The following is an 18,369-nucleotide window of genomic DNA, read 5'->3' on the forward strand; positions in this document are numbered from 1 at the left end:
AACAGTCAGAGCATGTTGGAGGCGTGGGGAGGGCAGCCCTGGTCATGTGTGGCTTCCTAGGGCCAGCTTCCCTGACCTCGGAACACTCCAGGTCTTGTGCGATTATCCTCCACAGAAGTTACCAGAATTATAAATTAACACCCAATTGTATTATTCTTTAATGTCCACACCCCCTACTAGAATAAAGATTCCATGAGGCCAGGGATTGGATCTCTCAATATTTCTCTCTCTCTCTCTCTCTCTCTCTCTCTCTTTCCCCAAGGAATCCACAGTACTTGGCAATTAGCAGTTGCTCAGTAAGCATTTGTGACATCAAAGACTGGTGTTCCAAACTCCCAGAGGGTAGAGAGTTTCAAAGAATGTTCTTTTTAGTAGTCAAGTTATCTGTTCAATTCAAAGTATAAAATATGCTTATTGTATGTTTTTAGTACTTCCTATGAAAAAAACGCATGTTTCTGTCAGTTTTTTATTAAATTAGGAAACAATTCTCTGTTGCTTCGCCTGGATATGATGTGAGGTCTCAAGATACTTGGAAAATGGAGAAAGGCAGGCTAACAGCAGATTTAGTATGTATTAGTTTATAATATTGTGTAGCTAAACAGTAACACTCATTATTCCCCAGAGCTCTACCTGTTCTCAGAGCAGGAGACAGATGGCCAAAGTGCTTCATGAAAATGTGTCTGGTTATTCAACCACAGGTACAAATTGTGATGTGAACATGGTCACAGGTAGAATTTCATTTTCACATTTTTATAAGAAATATGCTGAATTAAAAAATTATATATTTTCTTTTTTTTTTTAAATGTTTATTTATTTTTGAGACAGAGAGAGACAGAGCATGAGCAGGGGAGGGCCAGAGAGAGAGGGAGACACAGAATCCAAAGCAGCTCCAGGCTCTGAGTTGTCAGCACAGAGCCTGATGCGGGGCTCGAACTCACAGACTGAGAGATCATGACCTGATCCGAAGTCGGATGCTCAACCAACTGAGCCACCCAGGCGCCCCAAAAAATTATATATTTTCTATACACAAATCCTCATATATCATCTTATCCATTCATTAAAAAGCTAACGATTGGATTCCAATGTCAAACATTGAGCAACTTACAAATTTAAATAATCGTATCAATATTTATGAAAGGCTTCATCGATGGGCTTTGAGGTTAATGCAGGAAAGAAAAAAAATCCTGGTGTTAAAAGGTACCCCCAGGTTGGGTGTATGCATCCCAGACATTTGCATGTTTCTCTTCCTCTCTTTTCTCACTTTTTCCCCAAATCCTTACACATCTGCAGATTTTTGCTTGATATTTTTGTGTAAGGGGATAAAACCCCTAAATCCATAATGGCAGGTACCGTGAAAACACCCCAGGAGACATAGCACAATAGCTTATATGTGCGCCAAGTTTCAAAACGGACCTGTCCTTTCCTGAGAGAACTTTCCCATGGGAGAGATAGAGGAATAAGAGGGGTTAGCGGGGAGTGGAGAAACGTTTGCAAAGGAAGTCATAGGTTCTGCAGAGCAAACATTGTTGCTTTGTGGTCAGGCTCGCTGGTTAGAGTGCAGACTATAGCTCTGTCTCTTGCTACTTTTCGAGCATCCTTTTAGCAGCCTGGCTTCCATTTCCTCAACTGAGAATGGAGTTCCTAATAGTGAGGTTCATCGTGGTACTTACTTCATAGCGGTGTTTAGAGTGTTAAACGAGCTAAGGTGTGAAGCACTCAGAACAAGGCCTGTCACGGTAAGTATTGGCAAAGCATTAGCTGCTTTTGTAATTTGCCATTATTTTATTCATTTAATTTTTTGAGGATGAGAGAAAGCATGAGCAGGTGAGGGGCAGAGAGAGAAGGGGACAGGGGATCTGCAGCAGGCTCTGTGCTGACAGCAGTGAGCCGGGCGGGGGGCTCGAACTCACGAACTGCAAGATCACGATCTGAGCCGAGGGTGGACGCTCAACCGACCGAGGCACCCAGGCGCCCCTGTCATTTGCAATTTTAACCCAGGCCATGGATGGAGTTGTGTCTAGAGTTTTATGTCACCATTTGCCAGATCACCCTCTCCCCTGGCAACACTTCCGAGGAAGACCCTCCATTGCTGGCTCGGGTTTGCTCTCCCCACCCTGGGCCACCATCTACCACGCTTCCTGATGTCTGGGGCCTGATGACTCTTAGGAGGTGGGTCTGTTTTTCTTTTGCAGCCCACGTGCAGCCTATGGTTCCTTCTCCCAGTACTCGCAAGCCCTGGTTAAATCATGCAACAGCATCAACTCCAGACTTACATACTGGCACTGGGAGCCCTTCCCTTGGGGATTTGCGCAGAACCCTCTGAGTCAGTTGCCCGGGGAAACAAGCTGGTGACGTCACAAGGTATGACACTTCTGGCGCTCTCTCAGGGTCCTTCTGTTGAACCTGAGCAGGGCCCGGTTCTGCTGCCCGGCCCGAGCACATGCTCGTCCTCTCTAAGGCAATGCAGAGACCCTCACTGTCTCTCAGCAGTGTCTAAACTCAGGTATGTTGGGGTCATGACTACATACCTCTTCCTGTGCTTCTTTGGCCACCGACCTCACGCCATGCTTCTTCCCTCTCAGGGCTCAGAAATACCCATGCAAATAAATATCTGGGGGAGCCCTGGCTAACCTTTGATTCTCTTGGGCTTAGATATAAAACTTAAAAAAAAAAAACAACAATCTTGGAGCCATTCCCCGGAGAGCAAAGTTTGTTGCAGGTTTCATAGGGCCCTGGAGACCCCGGGAACAAGATTACAACATCCTTTCCCATTCTCCTTACCTCCCTCTCCCTCTCCCTCTCCCTCGGTGGCATAAACATGCCCGTAATGTCTCCCTTCTGGTACATCGACCTGATCCTCATCTAGCAAGAAGTATTGTCCCAGCTTTCTTGTTCTGTCCAAATGAAAAGGAAAGAAAAGAGAAAAAGAGAAAAGAGAGAAATACTGTGGCCAGGACAGTATTTATTAGTTTATTGGCGTTTCACAATAAGGTTATTCAACCCCCACCCCAGCCAAACAGTGCAAAGGGCAGTTCTGGCCTTCCTCCCTGCCTAAGTATTTATGCAAATCTGAGGATTACTTGTTATCTAAAGGAAAGCATCTCATAGCCAGGAATAATCCTGTCTCCCAGGTTTATCAGGGAGGGAGCCTACGAGAGAAGCAAAATTCAGCCTTGTTGGAACTCTCAATCCCTGAGGGGTGTATTTTACAGCTCTCTGGCCTGCCCCGGGACTCCACCTATGACCCACAGGAGGAGAAGGACGCCGAGGAGAGCTCCCTGAGACATTCATGGCTCCGAGGTCAGAGCTAGCCATGAGGAGAACTTGCACATGCATTTACCACTTCCTTGTTTGGAGCTGGTATCTTTTTCTCAATTACTACATCTCGAAGCAAGGAGGGGACCAGCGGAAATCCAAAATCTTTCTAAATGGTGGACAGTGGAAATACTTGACCTTCCTAAATCTGGTAAGTCGGTATGACCATACCAGGAAGCGATCTGTTTGTCTAGAGTATCAGTGTTTTTGCACCTATCACCTCTGAATTTTATCGGATGCCAGATCCCATTCTTTGCCTTCCTTCTTCGTTGTCTGGAAATTTTGGCTTTTTCCTTGACAGTTTGCTCTGAGAGACCCAATTCAGAAGGTACCTGTAGCTACGTGTTGAACTAGTTGCCCAGTGCTCTTTCGAAAAGGATCCTGTCGTGGAGCTCTTCTCAGAGAGCCCAAATGGAAAGACTAAATGAATGGCTTCACCAGGGGACTGACTACAAACACAGGCAGGATTTTGAACTTTGCTTGGGGAAATCTGTGAGGGAAGGCAGAGTGGCGGATGTTGTGTGGGAAGCATAATTTCCAATGGGGGGAACGATGCCATTTCCCAGCGCAGACTAACAGATTTATCTAAGAAAAGCAAACACGTTTTGCCATGTTCAGATCCCACTTCAATTTTTTATAGGCTCAGGCTCCATCTTAAAGGATAAATCACCCAACCAAATGGCAAATACACATTTTCAACCATTTACAAACCAATCCAATGACTTGATTCCTTCTCGTCTCTCTAGCCCAGCTGACCACATTCTGATGAATGAAGCAAAAATGAATGGGAGAAAACTCGATTAAAAACAATGTGTTGGAAATATGTAAAAATATTTTCAGACTTAAAAGCTAAAAATAGCACATCCTTTGGGGATGCTAATGGATGTTTGAGATTTTTAACTAAAATGTAGGGTGTGGTGAAAACCTCTGATTTCAGAGAGCGGGCAAAAATATTCCAGTCCTTTGGAATCACGATCCTAAGCAGAGGTTACGCGTGGTCAGAACGCGTTACGCTGTAAGGGGAGGAAATTCAGAAGGTTCGAAGCAAAGACGCCTGGATGTTCTGCTTCCCCCTCCCTGGCCATTTGCTGGCTTTTGATTTTGGCCTGGAAGACCCAAGCCCCCGTAGCTTCAGGGTCCCTGGAAATTATCAAGATGACTGCTTGTTTGAGTCATAGGATTTTATGAAATAGACACACAAATGGAAAACAACAAAGAAATGCATTTGTGAAGCTAGAATAATTCAGTAAAAACCTCTGCTCTGTGCATCCATTGGCTTTATCTTAGAAATGGTCAACTAAAAGACAAGGGTGTCTGTAGTCGGGGTGGATAGTGGAATCTAACCCAAGCCCAGTATGGAACCTCACACTAAGCATGGCTGAGAACAGACTTATCACCTACTCCCACAAACCAGCTCCCTGACTTCTTCGTTTTCACTCAGTTCCGTGCCCCAGAGCTGTCATATTTCCAAGTATGGAAAAAAGCCACTTATCTTGTCAAAGACACTATCATTTCCTAGTATTAATCCCCTTTCCGCTTCCCTGACTAATCAGCCACCAAATCCTATCTTTTTCCTGTTGTTAGGCTCCTTCCTTCTTCCCCAATCTTAATATCCCTCTTATTACAGGCTCTTATTAATTTGTACCTGGGTGACGAGATTATCTCTTCATTGCCCTCTCATTAGCAATTCATCTATCTACCGCTCAGATTCCAGATTAATCTTCCCAAAGCACTGTTTTTGGTTTAGTTTTGTTATAAACATCATGAGCCTGCTTGAGAAATGGGGTCTGCTACTGAAGAAACCACAGTGGCTCCCTCCTACCTTATGGAACCAATTGCAAATTCCTGACGTGTGAGCTCACCTGCCTACCCAGCCTTCAGGCCCCCCTCTCCCCAGAAAAGCTGGTCTCTTCTCCAGGAAGGCCTGTGTCTTTTCCAGCATTGGTCCCTACGCTTCTTGCCGTCACTGTTCTGCCTGTATTTACACCGTCCTTGAATGAAAGGCCTACCTGCCCCTCCACCATTTTGCTGTTTTCATAGACCCCTGATATCCCATGTTTTCCTTAAAATCTCTGCTGACCAACTCCAGCCCACATTTGTTTTTTTATTTCTGAGGTTTTTTTTAAACTCTTTTTAATGTTTGTTTTATCTATTTTGAGAGACAGAGAGAGAGAGAGTGTGTGTGTGTGTGTGTGTGTATGTGTGTGTGAGCAGGGGAGGGGCAGAGGTAGAGGGAGAGAGAGAGAATCCCAAGCAGGCTCCGTGCCATCGGTGCAGAGCCTGATGTGGGGCTTGAACTCACAAACCATGAGGTTATGACCTGAGCCTAACTGAAGAGTCAGAAGCTTAACTGACTGAGCCACCCAGGCTCCCCTTTCCCTGAGTTTTTATGACATCTCTCAGCCCCTGCTTATTTAGGTATAGTACGATTTTCTTATTTCCACCCACATGTGAGTCTTAACATTCCGATAAAATCATAAATCCTCTAAACCAGGAGCTTTGTCTCCTGACATTCTGGTTCTACACTGGATTTGCTACAATGGCTGGCATGGCGTAACCCCCGTATAAAAACTGAGCGACTTGGAACGTTGACCGCACTTGACCTTCAGTGTTTTCTGCCTCCCTGTGCAATATTATCTCTCCTGACATCTTCTGGCCTTTGAAATGAGCAGAGAGGGGCTCACCTGCAGCTGTTTCCTTTCCGGGCTCTGTTAGGTGTCACTGAAATTGTGACTTGATGCAGAGTTTCTCAGTTGGCGACGATGGGTTGACTGTGGTTGGCCGTGTGTCAGCGGATCGATTTAAAGAATAGATTTCACATATGTTACCCAAGGTGAGATACTGGGCCTGAACATTGCTCTGCTTTTAAGGCCTCATGGGCTGATGAAGGGTTGCGTCTCTTAATGATTAATTGGTGTTAACTAAGGATTAATTAGTGACTAGCTAATGGCTGTGTTTATAAAGTCATAGAAGTCTCGTAACCTGCTCTAACACCCTTCAGTTTATTTTATGTAAGCCTGTGGAAGTCAGTACCCCAGCCTGCTCTCCAGGAAAATTACACCCCCTCCCTTGAAACAGCCTCAATTTTTACTTGGCTGAGTGTCAGTTATGCCTCCTTTCAAGAGCACAATCCACTTTGGTGCGGGTCAACATTCTGAGCGTCCCATTTCCTCTTGAAGCATCCCAGGGCGTTCAAAGGGAAGACACACAGGCTTGGTGACGGGGGTGGGGGGCTGGGGTGGGATGGGTGTCACTGAGAGTTGGGCACAGTGACCTATTCCTGCCTGGTGCTTAAGGAGAGTAAAGGAAGGAGAGGGCAGTTGGGAGGTTTTGCCTAATGAGGGAGTCCACCCTCCTCAGGGAAGGGGCAGCCGATTCTCTGTGGGGAGGGAGAGGCTGTGTAGCCTGGTGGTTATAAGCATGAGCTCTAGGGTCATGAGTCTCTGGGATGGTACCTCAGCCTCCCCACCTCCAGGCTCCATGACACTGGGCTAGGTATTTCTTTGTGTTTTGGGTTCCCAAAGCTGCCAAATAGAAAGAAAAGCAGTGCCTCATCACAGAGTGACCATGAGGGGTGCGTGGCCTGGCGTGCCAGAAGCACTCAGAATGCTGTATGCGCTGGATGATGAAAAGAGAAGGTAGGAGGGTGGGGATGAGCTTCTAGTCATCCCGTCTTTGAATAGAGGTCGTGCGGAGGGAAAGGCGGTTTAGTGGGACATCGGTCCCCTCACAGCACCATGGTTGGTGGCTCCCGGCTCCGGGCAAGGGTCGCCCACCTGCCTCACTGCTCTGGTATCTCCCTCTGTGGGTGACACGCTCCAGCTTCCCAGCCAAAGGATGGCCACCGCGGAGCCCCCGCTAGACCTGTGCAGGTGCAGCCCTCGGGATCTGGGGCCGTCCTGGGAGTAGACTTTGCAGGCTCAAGCAGGGAGCATATGATGAATGGGGAAACCCCTGAAGCTGGGAGCGGAGACAAGGCAGTGCTATGGACATCCTCATGGTCCCCATGTTGGCTCTGGCTTCCAGCACCCGGGACCTCCACAAATTTTGTGTCCCCGCCTCCGTAGTCCACTCCATTTCCATCCAGGGACTGTCTCTGACCTCCAGGAATATAAGCTAGGAGGTGGGGGACGGAGGGGACTTTTAGCTTCGATTTAGCTTGTTGACTGAACGGCTTGCTGGGTTTTCCTCTTTTTAAAAGTAAGGTTCCTTCTGAAGCCCTGTTGGAGGTGGTGCCACATAACTGGGATCTCCAGGGGAGATTCTGGGTGGGGCCCTCCCCACTTCACCAACCGAGACACGACCTTTCCCTCCATTTGTCATAAAGTTGCCCAAGCCTCAGGCAGCTCCGACCTCATTCTCTTCAGGCTGTCACCATGACAAGAGCAACCTCATCACAGAGGTCCTCAGGGACGGTAAAGCAGGGCCAGTGGAAGAGAGATCCTTGAGGAGCCTCCATGGGTCCAAACTCCAAAGCAGCTCCCGAACACTGGGAAGACAGGGACCCATTTACGTTCCGGCCCCCACTTCGATACTCGGGGCCAACCTTGGATTTCCATCATCAGGTCAATATATCAATCCGTGGATCTCTGATGCGCAACAGAGTCAGAAATACACTGAACTGTCCTTTCCCAAAAATGCTTAAGGCCCCCGTGGTTAGCGCTCAGGCGGCTGAAAGGAGGAGAACCGATGGCAGGAACCTGTCACCACCAGCACCCAAAACAGAATAGCTGTAGCTTACTGAGCAGCCATGACATTTTGGTGGGTTCTTTACACACAGTACAGATAGAGGACGGGTGACCTGGGTGTGAGTGCTGGCTCTGTCGTTCACGGGCTGTGTGATCTTGTGTGGGTTACCTAACTTCCCTGAGCCTCAGTGTCCTCATAGGTAGTGGATACTGTGGTGTGGCCCCCAGGATCCCCCCCCATCTCCCTAGCATCGAGGTACCCGTTCCCCAGTTCCCGGGAAGAGTGTTGGCTGGTGATGACTCACAGCTAGGGTCCTGTCCTAGGATTGCCCTTTAGCCGAAGGGAGCTGCCTAGACAAGACTTAGGGCCCTCCCTGGAGTTGCTGCATCCAGTGACTGGCTGATTTGTGGTGCGAAGGCCAGGCTCTGGGACCACACCGAAGAGTCAGCTCGGATCCAGAGTTCCTTTGGGGACCAGACGATTTCATGCCAATGCATTGCTTTTCCTCTTTTCCTGCCGCTCAGACCTGCTGTCCCCCCTCTTCCCTCCCGCTCACAGTTGTTCCGGGGGGTACCCCTCAATGAACACTCTGCAGGCAGATCTAAGCATCTGATCCTTTCCCAGGGAACCTGACCTACATAACATAAAAGAGTAAATGTACAGGAAAGATGCCTCCTCCTGCTTCTCCTCTCTTCTTCGTCCTAATAAAGACACATTAGCACAGGGCCTGCCCTGGCCGGTACTGTATCTAATACAGGTTGTGGCACCTACACTCTGTGAATGTTGGTGGCATGAATAAATGACCAGAACATGGGTCTAACTGGGAAGAGTTAAACCCTGGTCTCTCGGGCCCCCCATCCCACCTGTAGGGTCGTCTCCCCACCCCCATCCTGCTGTTTCTCGAAGCCAGTTATCATCAGCACACAACACTGGCTGAGCGTTCTTAGAATTCTTCTTCCAATCCCCTGACAGTATTCTTGGTTTCTTCTCTCGTTTTCCTCCACTTGTTGCCAGCTTATATTCTCCATTTCTCCTATGTTTTCTATCTCATTCTCTTATCTCGGTGTTTTACTGAAGCTAACTGCACCTGAATGATGTTTGAAACAGTATATTGCACATTCTGCAGCTAGATTTTAGCAAAGGTTTCTTCTACCTGCCCCCAAACACCACTACTCTCATCACCGCAATTATAGAAAATACTCACCACAGTTAGTCCCCATTTGCTGTTTTATTCTGGAATAGTCTCCCACTGTAAACCTTGCCTCATTTGGAAGGCAAGACCTAAGAAAGGTCCAGCCCGTTCAAGTCAGGCACAGAGCTGGGCTGGGCGTTGGATGACGACTCATCCAATGAGAGTTGTAATGCCTTGTTCAGAAAAACTTGTGGAATCTCCCTCTCTGGAGTTATTTCTTAAATAGAAGAAATTCTCATTTCCTGAGACAGTTGAAGACAGTTCTGGCTTAAAGGCAAAGAAATGAACTTAATGACTTAGAAAGGCTAAGTTTCCATAATTTCAAGATTTTTGTGAATCTTGCGAAGACACATGAATATAAAAACGAAATTTCCTTTAGCTATGGTTTCTTAAATTGCCCTAGTTATAAAAAACGTAATTCAGCCTTCCCAGGTGGTAAATTTGTTAGCTAGCAACAAAAAAAAAGCGGAAGCCAGCTAACAAACTTAGACCAGCAACATTTCAGAATAAAAGGCACAAAGACCAAAGAGATTTAGAGCAGACCTGGTCGAAAAGATAAATCACAGGGCAGTAGCTCTCAGGCAAATGCTGGTCAAGAAGATACCATTAGCTGTGCCTTCCTGGTGGCCAGAATAGTTGAGAAATGTAAATGACAGTGGGGCGCCTGGGTGGCTCAGTCGGCTGAGTGTCGGACTTGGGCTCAGGTCGTGATCTCGTGGTACGTGAGTTCGAGCCCCGCGTCGGGCTCTGTGCTGACAGCTCGGAGCCTGGAGCCGGCTTCCGATTCTGTGTCTCCCTCTCTCTCTGCCCCTCCCGCGCTTGCTCTCTGCCCCTCTCAAAAATAAACTTTAAAAAACATTAAAAAAAAAGAAAAGAAATCTAAATGACAGTAATTTTGTTGTAAGATTCTTAACTGGGCCAGTTGTTGCTACCTTGTTTTAATGCTCCCGTGTTGGTCCGCTCCGGCCACCATAACAAAGTATGACGGACGGGTGGCTTAGACAACAGAAATTTATTTTCCCATAGTTCCAGAGGCTAAAAGTCCAAGATGACTGTATCAGCAGTGTTGGTTTTTCCTGAGGCCCCTTCCTCAGCATGCTGACGTGCTCCCCGTGTCTCACTCAGTCATGCCTCACTCTGGCTGTTGTCTGTGTCCTAGAACTCCCCTTGTAAAGACACCAGCCTTATTGGATCAGGACTCACCCTTACCGACCTCATTTTAGCTCACTTACTTCTGTAAAGCCACTTTCAGAGGCACTGGAGGTTATAACTTCAATGTGAATTGGGGGGGGGGGGCATCATTCAGTCCCTAATAACTACCATTGTCGCCCTTGACTGCTCTTGCTGTGCTTGTTTGACAACCATTTCACTGTGTTGTCCTTAGGGACTGAGCAGACCCTTGTCCCATTGGACAAGGATTGTCCCATTGGGTCGAGACCTGTTCTTGTGGCCGTCCAAGGAGCCTACCCATTGAATGAGCTTATGGCACCTCCCTCTCCCTGCCCTCCAGCTCAGCTGTGTGGCTCCTCTCTACCCTAGTTCTGGCTTACGTATTTCTCTTGGTAACATCCTAGCGCCTCCCTCCCGAGCTCCTTTGTGAGGGCTCCACAAATATTCCTTGTTGAGACAGATGATGGCATGCCAATGCAAGATGAAGATCGGCGGGGACAAGGCTGCTCTACGCACCCAGCTGGCATCTTCACAGCGTGGCGTATGTACGGGAGCTGGGGGGTAGAGGTGGAGAGGCGATTGGCCAGTTTGCGGCACGGAGAAAAGTTTTATTGATGAAGGAGAAGCCAGGGAGCCTCTGAGTAGTGTGTTCTTTCCCCCAGTCCGATTTCGACATTTTTGACTGGGAAAAGCAAGAGAGAGTTAGGACCAGCTTGACTCATGGGGACTCTAGAAAGCTCTTGCTAAGGAAAGCGGTCACATGGACCTCACATGCTGGGTGGAGGCGGCCTCTCCCCAAAGACAGAAACCCTGGCAGACTCTCCGAGCTCAGGACGTGATTAATTGCTATGTTGATAGAAGAGTGTGGGCCTCCTCGCCGGGGCCCGGGCCCCATGCCTGTCCTTCCTTACTAAAGCAGCTGCCTGCTGCGGCCTGAACAGCTGGAAGTGAAACCAGGGGTGAGGTGAGGGCTGCTGGAGGGGTGGGAGTGGGGAAGGGTGGAGGAGGCGACTTCCTCTAACATCCATGTACTCCAGATTCTACAGCCTGAGGGCTGAGTGTCAAAAGTAGATGACGGGTATTGGGGTGGCCGCGGGTTTATGACATTTAACGCTTGCTTCCCACCCCTCCCTGGAACCACCCTTCTGGCTCGAAGCTTCCTCCTCCCTTCTGGGGCTCCTGTTTGTTCTGTCTTGTACCATCAGATCATTCTTTGCTACTTTGCTGACCCTCTTGGCCCCGTGCCCTTTAGACGAAGGCATCGCCCCAGCATTTGCTTTCCATCTCTCTCTCCCTCTCTCTCTCTTTGTCCATTGCATCCCGCCTCTCTTGGGAAGGCCGGATCCAAATGTCCAAATGGAAGTTCCTCTAGGCAAGTGGTTCTCAACCTTATCTGTCCTAATTAGAACCACTTGGGAGATTTTTTAAAAATCCTGACGCCTAGGCCACACCCCCAGAAAATTAGAATCTCTGCGGGAAAGGGTGGCAATCAGGCATCAGTATTTTTCAAAGCCATTTTTCATTCTTCCACCTGGAGATAGTTTTCTTTCTTCTGACCTCTCACGGTGCTTTACCTGAACTGTTCTTAGAAACCTCTGTTTTTTAAAGTCTGACTCTTGTATGGAAACCAATCTGACAACAGATTTCATGTTAAAAAAAATAAAATTAAATAAAAAATAAAATTAAAAAAAAAATAAAGTCTGACTCAAGAACCGGACTCTGGGTTTCAAATCCCCATGTATCCACCACGAGACTTTAGGCAAGTGTGTTCATGCCTCTATGCCTCAGTTTCCTCATTTGTAAAATGGGTCGGGAGAGAGCATAATAATAGGACTTACCTCATAAGGTTGTTATGAGAAATTAAAAGCCTAGATCAGTGCCGGGCACATAACATCAGTGAAAGTCGTCTATTAGCTTTGAGGAGTCAGTAGGATTTGTAAGTGATAAATTTATGTCTAACCCAGTGAGTGTCTCCAGAACTTCCTGGAGAGTTTGCTAACGAGTTCCTGGACCTCACTCCCAGAGATTCTGACAGCGTAGTCTGGGGTGGGGCTGAGGTCTGCATTTCTCATGAGTTTTGGGTAACACCAGTGCTGCTGGTCTGCGGACCCAGCTATGCATATTGCTGGCCTAATTCACCTCTGTATCCTCTCCCACCTGCTTCTTCACGCTGAAGATTGGTAGGAGGCCAACTCTGCTAGAACTCTCCTCGAGTTCAGACCTCAGAGGTCATTCCCTGACAGCTGATTGATCCCTCCTGAGTACAATGCCCTGGGGTCCAGAATTTGCCTGACTCATACTCTCAGAGAGGAGTCCAGATGGCCCCTTTTGTACCAACCCAGAGCTTTTAAGGAGTAGGATGGGGTCTAACGCAAGCACAACTCAAAACCAACCCCAGCTCTGTAGTGTGACCCATGAGGTCTTAAATCAGGAGCCATGGGTTTGTACGAAACGGTAAGAATGGGCAAAGTTTGCCCTTGATTTGGTTTTACTTCTCCGAAGGAGGCCGTCCTTCTCTTATATCTGGGCTCAGGGACCTCGTGGTATTTAGTGACACAGCAGAGCCCCTGGGTTGCTCTATCCCTGTGGATTTAAGTCACTGCCTTAGCCAGATTTTCTTTGTAAGGCCTTCGCGCACCCCCTTGCAATCAGAGAAGGACATCAACTTCTCCCTCAGATAAGCAAGATGCCATTTTGTGCTTCTGCCTCATAAGAGCACAGAGCTGCCTTGTGGTGCTCTCGACCCTGATTCTGGCTTCTTTAATGCGATTGTAGCGCTAGGCATTTAAACATTTTTTGGTTCCTTCTGGAAGAGGCCAGAATACGCCCACCATTGTGTCTGGCTCTTTGCCCTCGTGTTGTTTATTTGGTTTTGCCCACCTCTGTGCAGCTAAGGTATCTATCTCATTACATTCTCCTTTTAAGCTGACTATTTTGTTTCCATTTTAGCTCAAGTCCATTACACTAAATACTGTACACATTATTATCCCCTAAACGACTTTACTCAATCAGTTTTAGCAAGCAAGGTCAGGGCCCACTGAGCTGGAAGACCATCGCTTGAATTGGCTCTCAACCAAAACAGCCAACAGCCCCCCCTGCCCCCCACCTCCTCAAATCAACATTGCTCCCAGAGGGACGGAGCTTTACGTCGGTGAAGAATGTATTAATTAAAGCAAATGAAAATGCCCTCATTTGTTGTAATGAATTTAGCTCTTGCAGGCCATTTTCTACGGGGTCGCCTGCGTGGAAGATGTGCTGAAAAGAATTAAAGGGGAAAGAGACCTTAAGTTCGTGACCGCCTTCAGAGACCTGCTTTTTACCACGCTGGCTTTTCCAATATCCACAGTAAGTGACGAAGGTGTGTTAGTAATATAATACCCAGGTAGATTCGCAGGAACAACACATCCCCCGGGCAGCAAGGCTGTTCAGGCCCCCATTATTGCAAACCAGAGCAACTGCGTTTGCCTGAATGTCTTGCCTGAGGACTGTACCGTGTTGCCCAGTGGCATCCGGAAACAGGGCTCATTACGGACTGGAGTTAACACTGCCTTCTTATCTTGGTGAACGTTCGATACAAGATCCTTGTTGATGTCTAATGGGGAAGGGTTTGAAGGATCTTTCTTCATCAAACGACAGCTAAGATAACCTTGGCTCCATGGGAGTACCGGGAATGCAGGGTGCTGGGGAGACAGATGACTCATTTTCCCTTTTATACATCTTGTTTCACTTGCTACAATGAGCATATGTTACTTCTGCAAGTGGAAACCATAAAAAAAAAAAAAAGGGTATGAGAACTTCAGAGTTGGTACGTGGAAAAGACAATTGGGGAGAGAGCGAGACAGTCTGTCCAAAATATCTCGTGTGGGGTGCACAGTGAGAGCCTCATTCATTTTGTTGAATGAATGGACCCTGGAAAGAAGTACAACATATGCCAGTGACAGTGAGCGTATCTGCTGATACGGTCCACGTTTCGATGACGTGGCTCCTGTTTCCATTCATCTGGCAGAATGGGAATGAACTGGGATCAAGCCCGTCGGCCGCCCAGCAGAATCTGTGCTTAGAAATGGCTGCCTCTTTCCACCTATCCTTGTCCTGAATTCTCTAGCATTGAGCCTTCAAACTCAGATGGGCAAGGAAAGTGTAAGACTCAAACCACCCCGAGTGGCTGCTCTCAGTATTTCTGATGAAAGCTTAGACAAGAGAGGTCATTGGTTAAAATAAAATGACTTGGGGCACCTGGGTGGCTCAGTCAGTTGGGTGTCTGACTTTGGCTCAGGTCATGATCTCACAGATCGTGAGTTTGAACCCCGGGCCGGGCTCTGTGCTGACAGCTCAGAGCCTGGAGCCTGCTTCGGATTCTGCGTCTCCCTCTCTCTCAGCCCCTCCCCACTCACGCTCTGTCTCTCTCGGTCTCTCAAATATAAATAAACATTAAAAAATAAAAAATAAAAAAACAAATGAAAATAAAATAAAATGACTTAAGAGTCGGTGAATCCTGTTTATCTATATCTACCCTGTCTGCTACGATGACAAATAATTAATCCCCAACTCTCTGGAATCCCCAGAGTGGACCTAGCAATTCAACAGTGAGGAATTTTGTCTTCATTTTACATTTCTATAATGTGCCTGGAGGATATCTTTAAAACTGGTGTCTATTCTTATTTCGCCATGTTTCCTTGGTTAACTTAGAAAGCTCCGACTGACAAAAAAATTTAATGATGCTATTTTTGTGTTCTATTTTCCAGTTTGTATTTTTGTCATTCTGGATCCTCTTTCTCTACGATCGAGAGCTCGTTTACCCGAAGGCCCTAGATGGTATCTTTCCAGAATGGTTGAATCATGCAATGGTGAGTGAGGGGGAAATTCAGTGACTTTGGAAAGGCAACAGCCTCTGTACTAAGAACTCCACAGTGCCTTATTTATGTTTCCAAACTTCTCAGCCCCCAGCATCCTGTTCATTTCTCACTCTCCATCCCATCACTATTTATTTCAAGAGCACAGTAAGGATACAAAATGAACAAACATGGCTGCTGTAATTGGAGCCACTGCTAGCAGAGGGGATGTCGAGGCAACCCTTTTTGCCAAGTTACTTCTGAAGTCATTGAAAAGACACCCAACCATAAGGACAGGCAACCTCTTGGCGGCTGCAGTCCTGAAAGAGAGGTGACTTCCGCAAATGGCATGTAATGAAAACCTGATCTAGGAAAGAAGTCAAGCAACCTTTAAAAAAAAATCCACCCCAGCGTCCAAGGAGCAGCTCACACAGCTTAGCTTTTTAGCTAATACTCGATAGGGCTATACATGACAACTGGAATTATCATTAACACATTTCTGTGGATATATTCCCATTTCGTTTTTTATTCGCATGTTTATTTTTGAGGGGCTGGATAGTAAACAGAACCTGTTCTGAGATATTCAGGTCACTGGTATCTGAACGCCAGTAACAGTGAGCTGGACAAGTGGTCCTGGCACACGGCTGTTTAGGTCTTGGATGAAAGGGGAGGTCTGAGTCATTGGCATTGCATGCATGCACTAATCATTCAAGGTCCTAGCTCAGCTCTCAATATTTACGAAGGAGGCAACATCACATGAAAGCTCTTCAAGCTCACAAACTTTCTTCTGCTCCCAATCCTTACATTGTCTTAAAGCTCAGATGATTACCAATTTGGAAAAGCAACTCATTCCATTAACTCTGCCCCTCTGTGTGCCCTACCCCTGGAAAAATATAGTCTTTCACTTTTACTATGTACTCAGTGAGATACTGATGATTAATTGACAAAGATAGGCAAGTTCTGATCTAACTTAGAGTTCGGGACAAAAACTATATATTAAATGAGTCCCACCTCTCGGGGATCCCTCCACCACCTTCTCTTGGTTAGACCACTCCTCACCTTCCCAATTTCCCATTAGCATTAATCTCAGATACCCATGTAGGGAATATTTCTGCTTTTTAATGGCACGATACACTGTGCTAAGCTTGTTCCTCAAAATATGAGTTCATTTAATTCACACAACCTTCTTCAGATGACAACTGTAATCCTGATTTTTTGCACAAAAAAAAAAAAAAAAAAGCTCAGAGAGGTTAAGTGATTTGTGTGGGGCTACCAAGCTCAAAAATGGGACAGCTGGATTTAAATCCAAGGCTAATTCACTGTTGCTTTTTAGTACAATAAGTGCAAAATTTGTGGCTCGATCGGGTTTCATAATTCACCAGGCAATCAAAAAGATGTCACTCAGCTTGATTAACATAGCAAAGTGAGAATTCTCACTTAAAAAAAAAAAAAAAGTCCAGAATCCCCATCTGTATGCTCATAAGCCAAAATATGACTTAAGAAAATGAAGTGATTGGGGACAAGTGACTGAGCTAGATGTTATTAAAATATAAAGACAGAGTCTAGGAAATATCTCTTATTTGGAGCCAAACACATATGTCAAACACCTTTTTCCTGGCTTTGTGAGTTCATGTAGGAGTTTTCCTACAACCATTACAGGCTTCCCTACCTCTTGCAGGTTCTATTTTCCACATAGAAGTCAAGTTGGACTTCTTCCAAATAGTTGTAATGGTGATGCCTGGCATTTGTGACCTCGCTAAGCAGCCATATGGATTTTTGATAATTTTGGAAGCAGATAGTTGGATAATGTGCATCATATCCACAAACTAATTAGCAAGGCAGATATTGTACAACAGAGGTCTTAAGATATTTTTGTGCTTTCACAATCTAGGGGTTTCTGTTGACCCTTCTATGTGGCCTCTGGTCAATTAAGTAACTTGAATCTCTTAGAGAGAAAGGACTAGAGTCAACAGAGGAGTGACACAGGTGACAAAGAGAGGAGAGGGGGAGGCAAGCTGTCTTGGGTCAGACACAGACTCTCCTGTGTTTCTGTTCGTTTCATCGGAGGAACTCCCAACAGAGCCTTGATGGAAAAATGTCGGCATCGCAGAACCAACAGCGGGTGTCCCTGATGTGGTCACCTTCAAAGTGTCATGCTTCCTTTTGTTCTGCTCCAAATCCAATGTCTTCAGGACTGCATCTCATCCCTCTTTCCCAGAGTGTGTCCCTTACCATCTCTAGTTTCTGTCCTAATTATTAAATTTTCCTAGTCTATTGCCTTGAGGAATGCTCTCTACTAATTTCTTAAATACCAGTATGAATGAATATGAAAATGGCTATCACTGGGTCAACTTGTCGACTCTTTCTAAATTCTAACAGTGTCCTTCCATGACAATCCAGAGGAGTGAATACCTGGAAACCACCACTGTGGCAGCCAGGGTGATAATGAGCGGTTAGGCTAGACATTTGGTACCAGTCGTCTCCATATGGGGCCGGCCCTGTTCTGAAGGGAATCGCCCCCTTTTCTCTTCCACAAGATAAGGATTATTGTTGTCCATAGCCAGTCACAAGCTTTCCTTAAAGATTCTCTCATTTCACAACAGTCCTCATGTTTGTGATTCTAGCCTTAGCCCTGAAATATTTCCCCTGTTGCCATTTGTGATGTTGCCCTGGGCTTTATGAGTAGTATTTGTCATATTAAGAAATACCACTCTCTCCTTTGACACAGTGTGGTTATAAAACCTTCATGATTCATCAGGTCTTTGGAACCCTACCAGCCTGACCCTTCTAGCTCCTTGGCGGCGTATCATTGAAGAAGAGTCATTCAGAGTTGACTGTCATCTCTCATGGACATTTTCGTACCCTTGTTTTTTAGTCAAACCAAATAGTAACATGAGATATTTGCATTCACCATTGCCAGGCTGCCATTCGCTGGTGCCCTAGGAACTCGAGTAGATCAACCTGACTCACTGCTGAGTGGTTCTCCAGTCTTCATGAAAGAAAGGGAAGATCAGCAAAGTATTCCTCCAGGTTTCACCGGGGAAAACACTACCTCCCTGGGTCTTATCTAAATGACTCTTGAAGATAGAACCAGAGCAGCCAGATTTAAATAGCAGGAAGACGACTCAGTAACTGAGAAAACCATCAGATCCTAACCTGAAGAGAGCTAGG

At 46.5% G+C, this 18,369-nt stretch overlaps 1 protein-coding gene across 2 annotated transcripts in view; it reads left to right on the forward strand.

The window, feature by feature from the left end:
- The first annotated feature begins 2,391 nt into the window (after positions 1-2,391).
- Positions 2,392-18,369, forward strand: part of ADTRP (androgen dependent TFPI regulating protein) — a 66,161-nt gene continuing 50,183 nt past the window's right edge. The window contains exons 1-4 of one of the 2 annotated variants that reach the window (XM_019420114.2): positions 2,392-2,503; positions 3,213-3,466; positions 13,577-13,711; positions 15,112-15,213. In XM_019420114.2, coding sequence (XP_019275659.1) covers positions 3,290-3,466; positions 13,577-13,711; positions 15,112-15,213 — 414 coding nt within the window. In that variant the 5' untranslated portion in view covers positions 2,392-2,503; positions 3,213-3,289. Of the gene's footprint in view, positions 2,504-3,071; positions 3,467-13,576; positions 13,712-15,111; positions 15,214-18,369 lie in introns of those variants that run through there. The other variant, XM_053904908.1, reaches the window with a different exon arrangement.

This window comes from Panthera pardus, unplaced genomic scaffold (genome assembly GCF_024362965.1).
Source record: "Panthera pardus isolate Hobbes unplaced genomic scaffold, ASM2436296v1 HiC_scaffold_17, whole genome shotgun sequence".
NCBI lineage: Eukaryota > Metazoa > Chordata > Mammalia > Carnivora > Felidae > Panthera > Panthera pardus.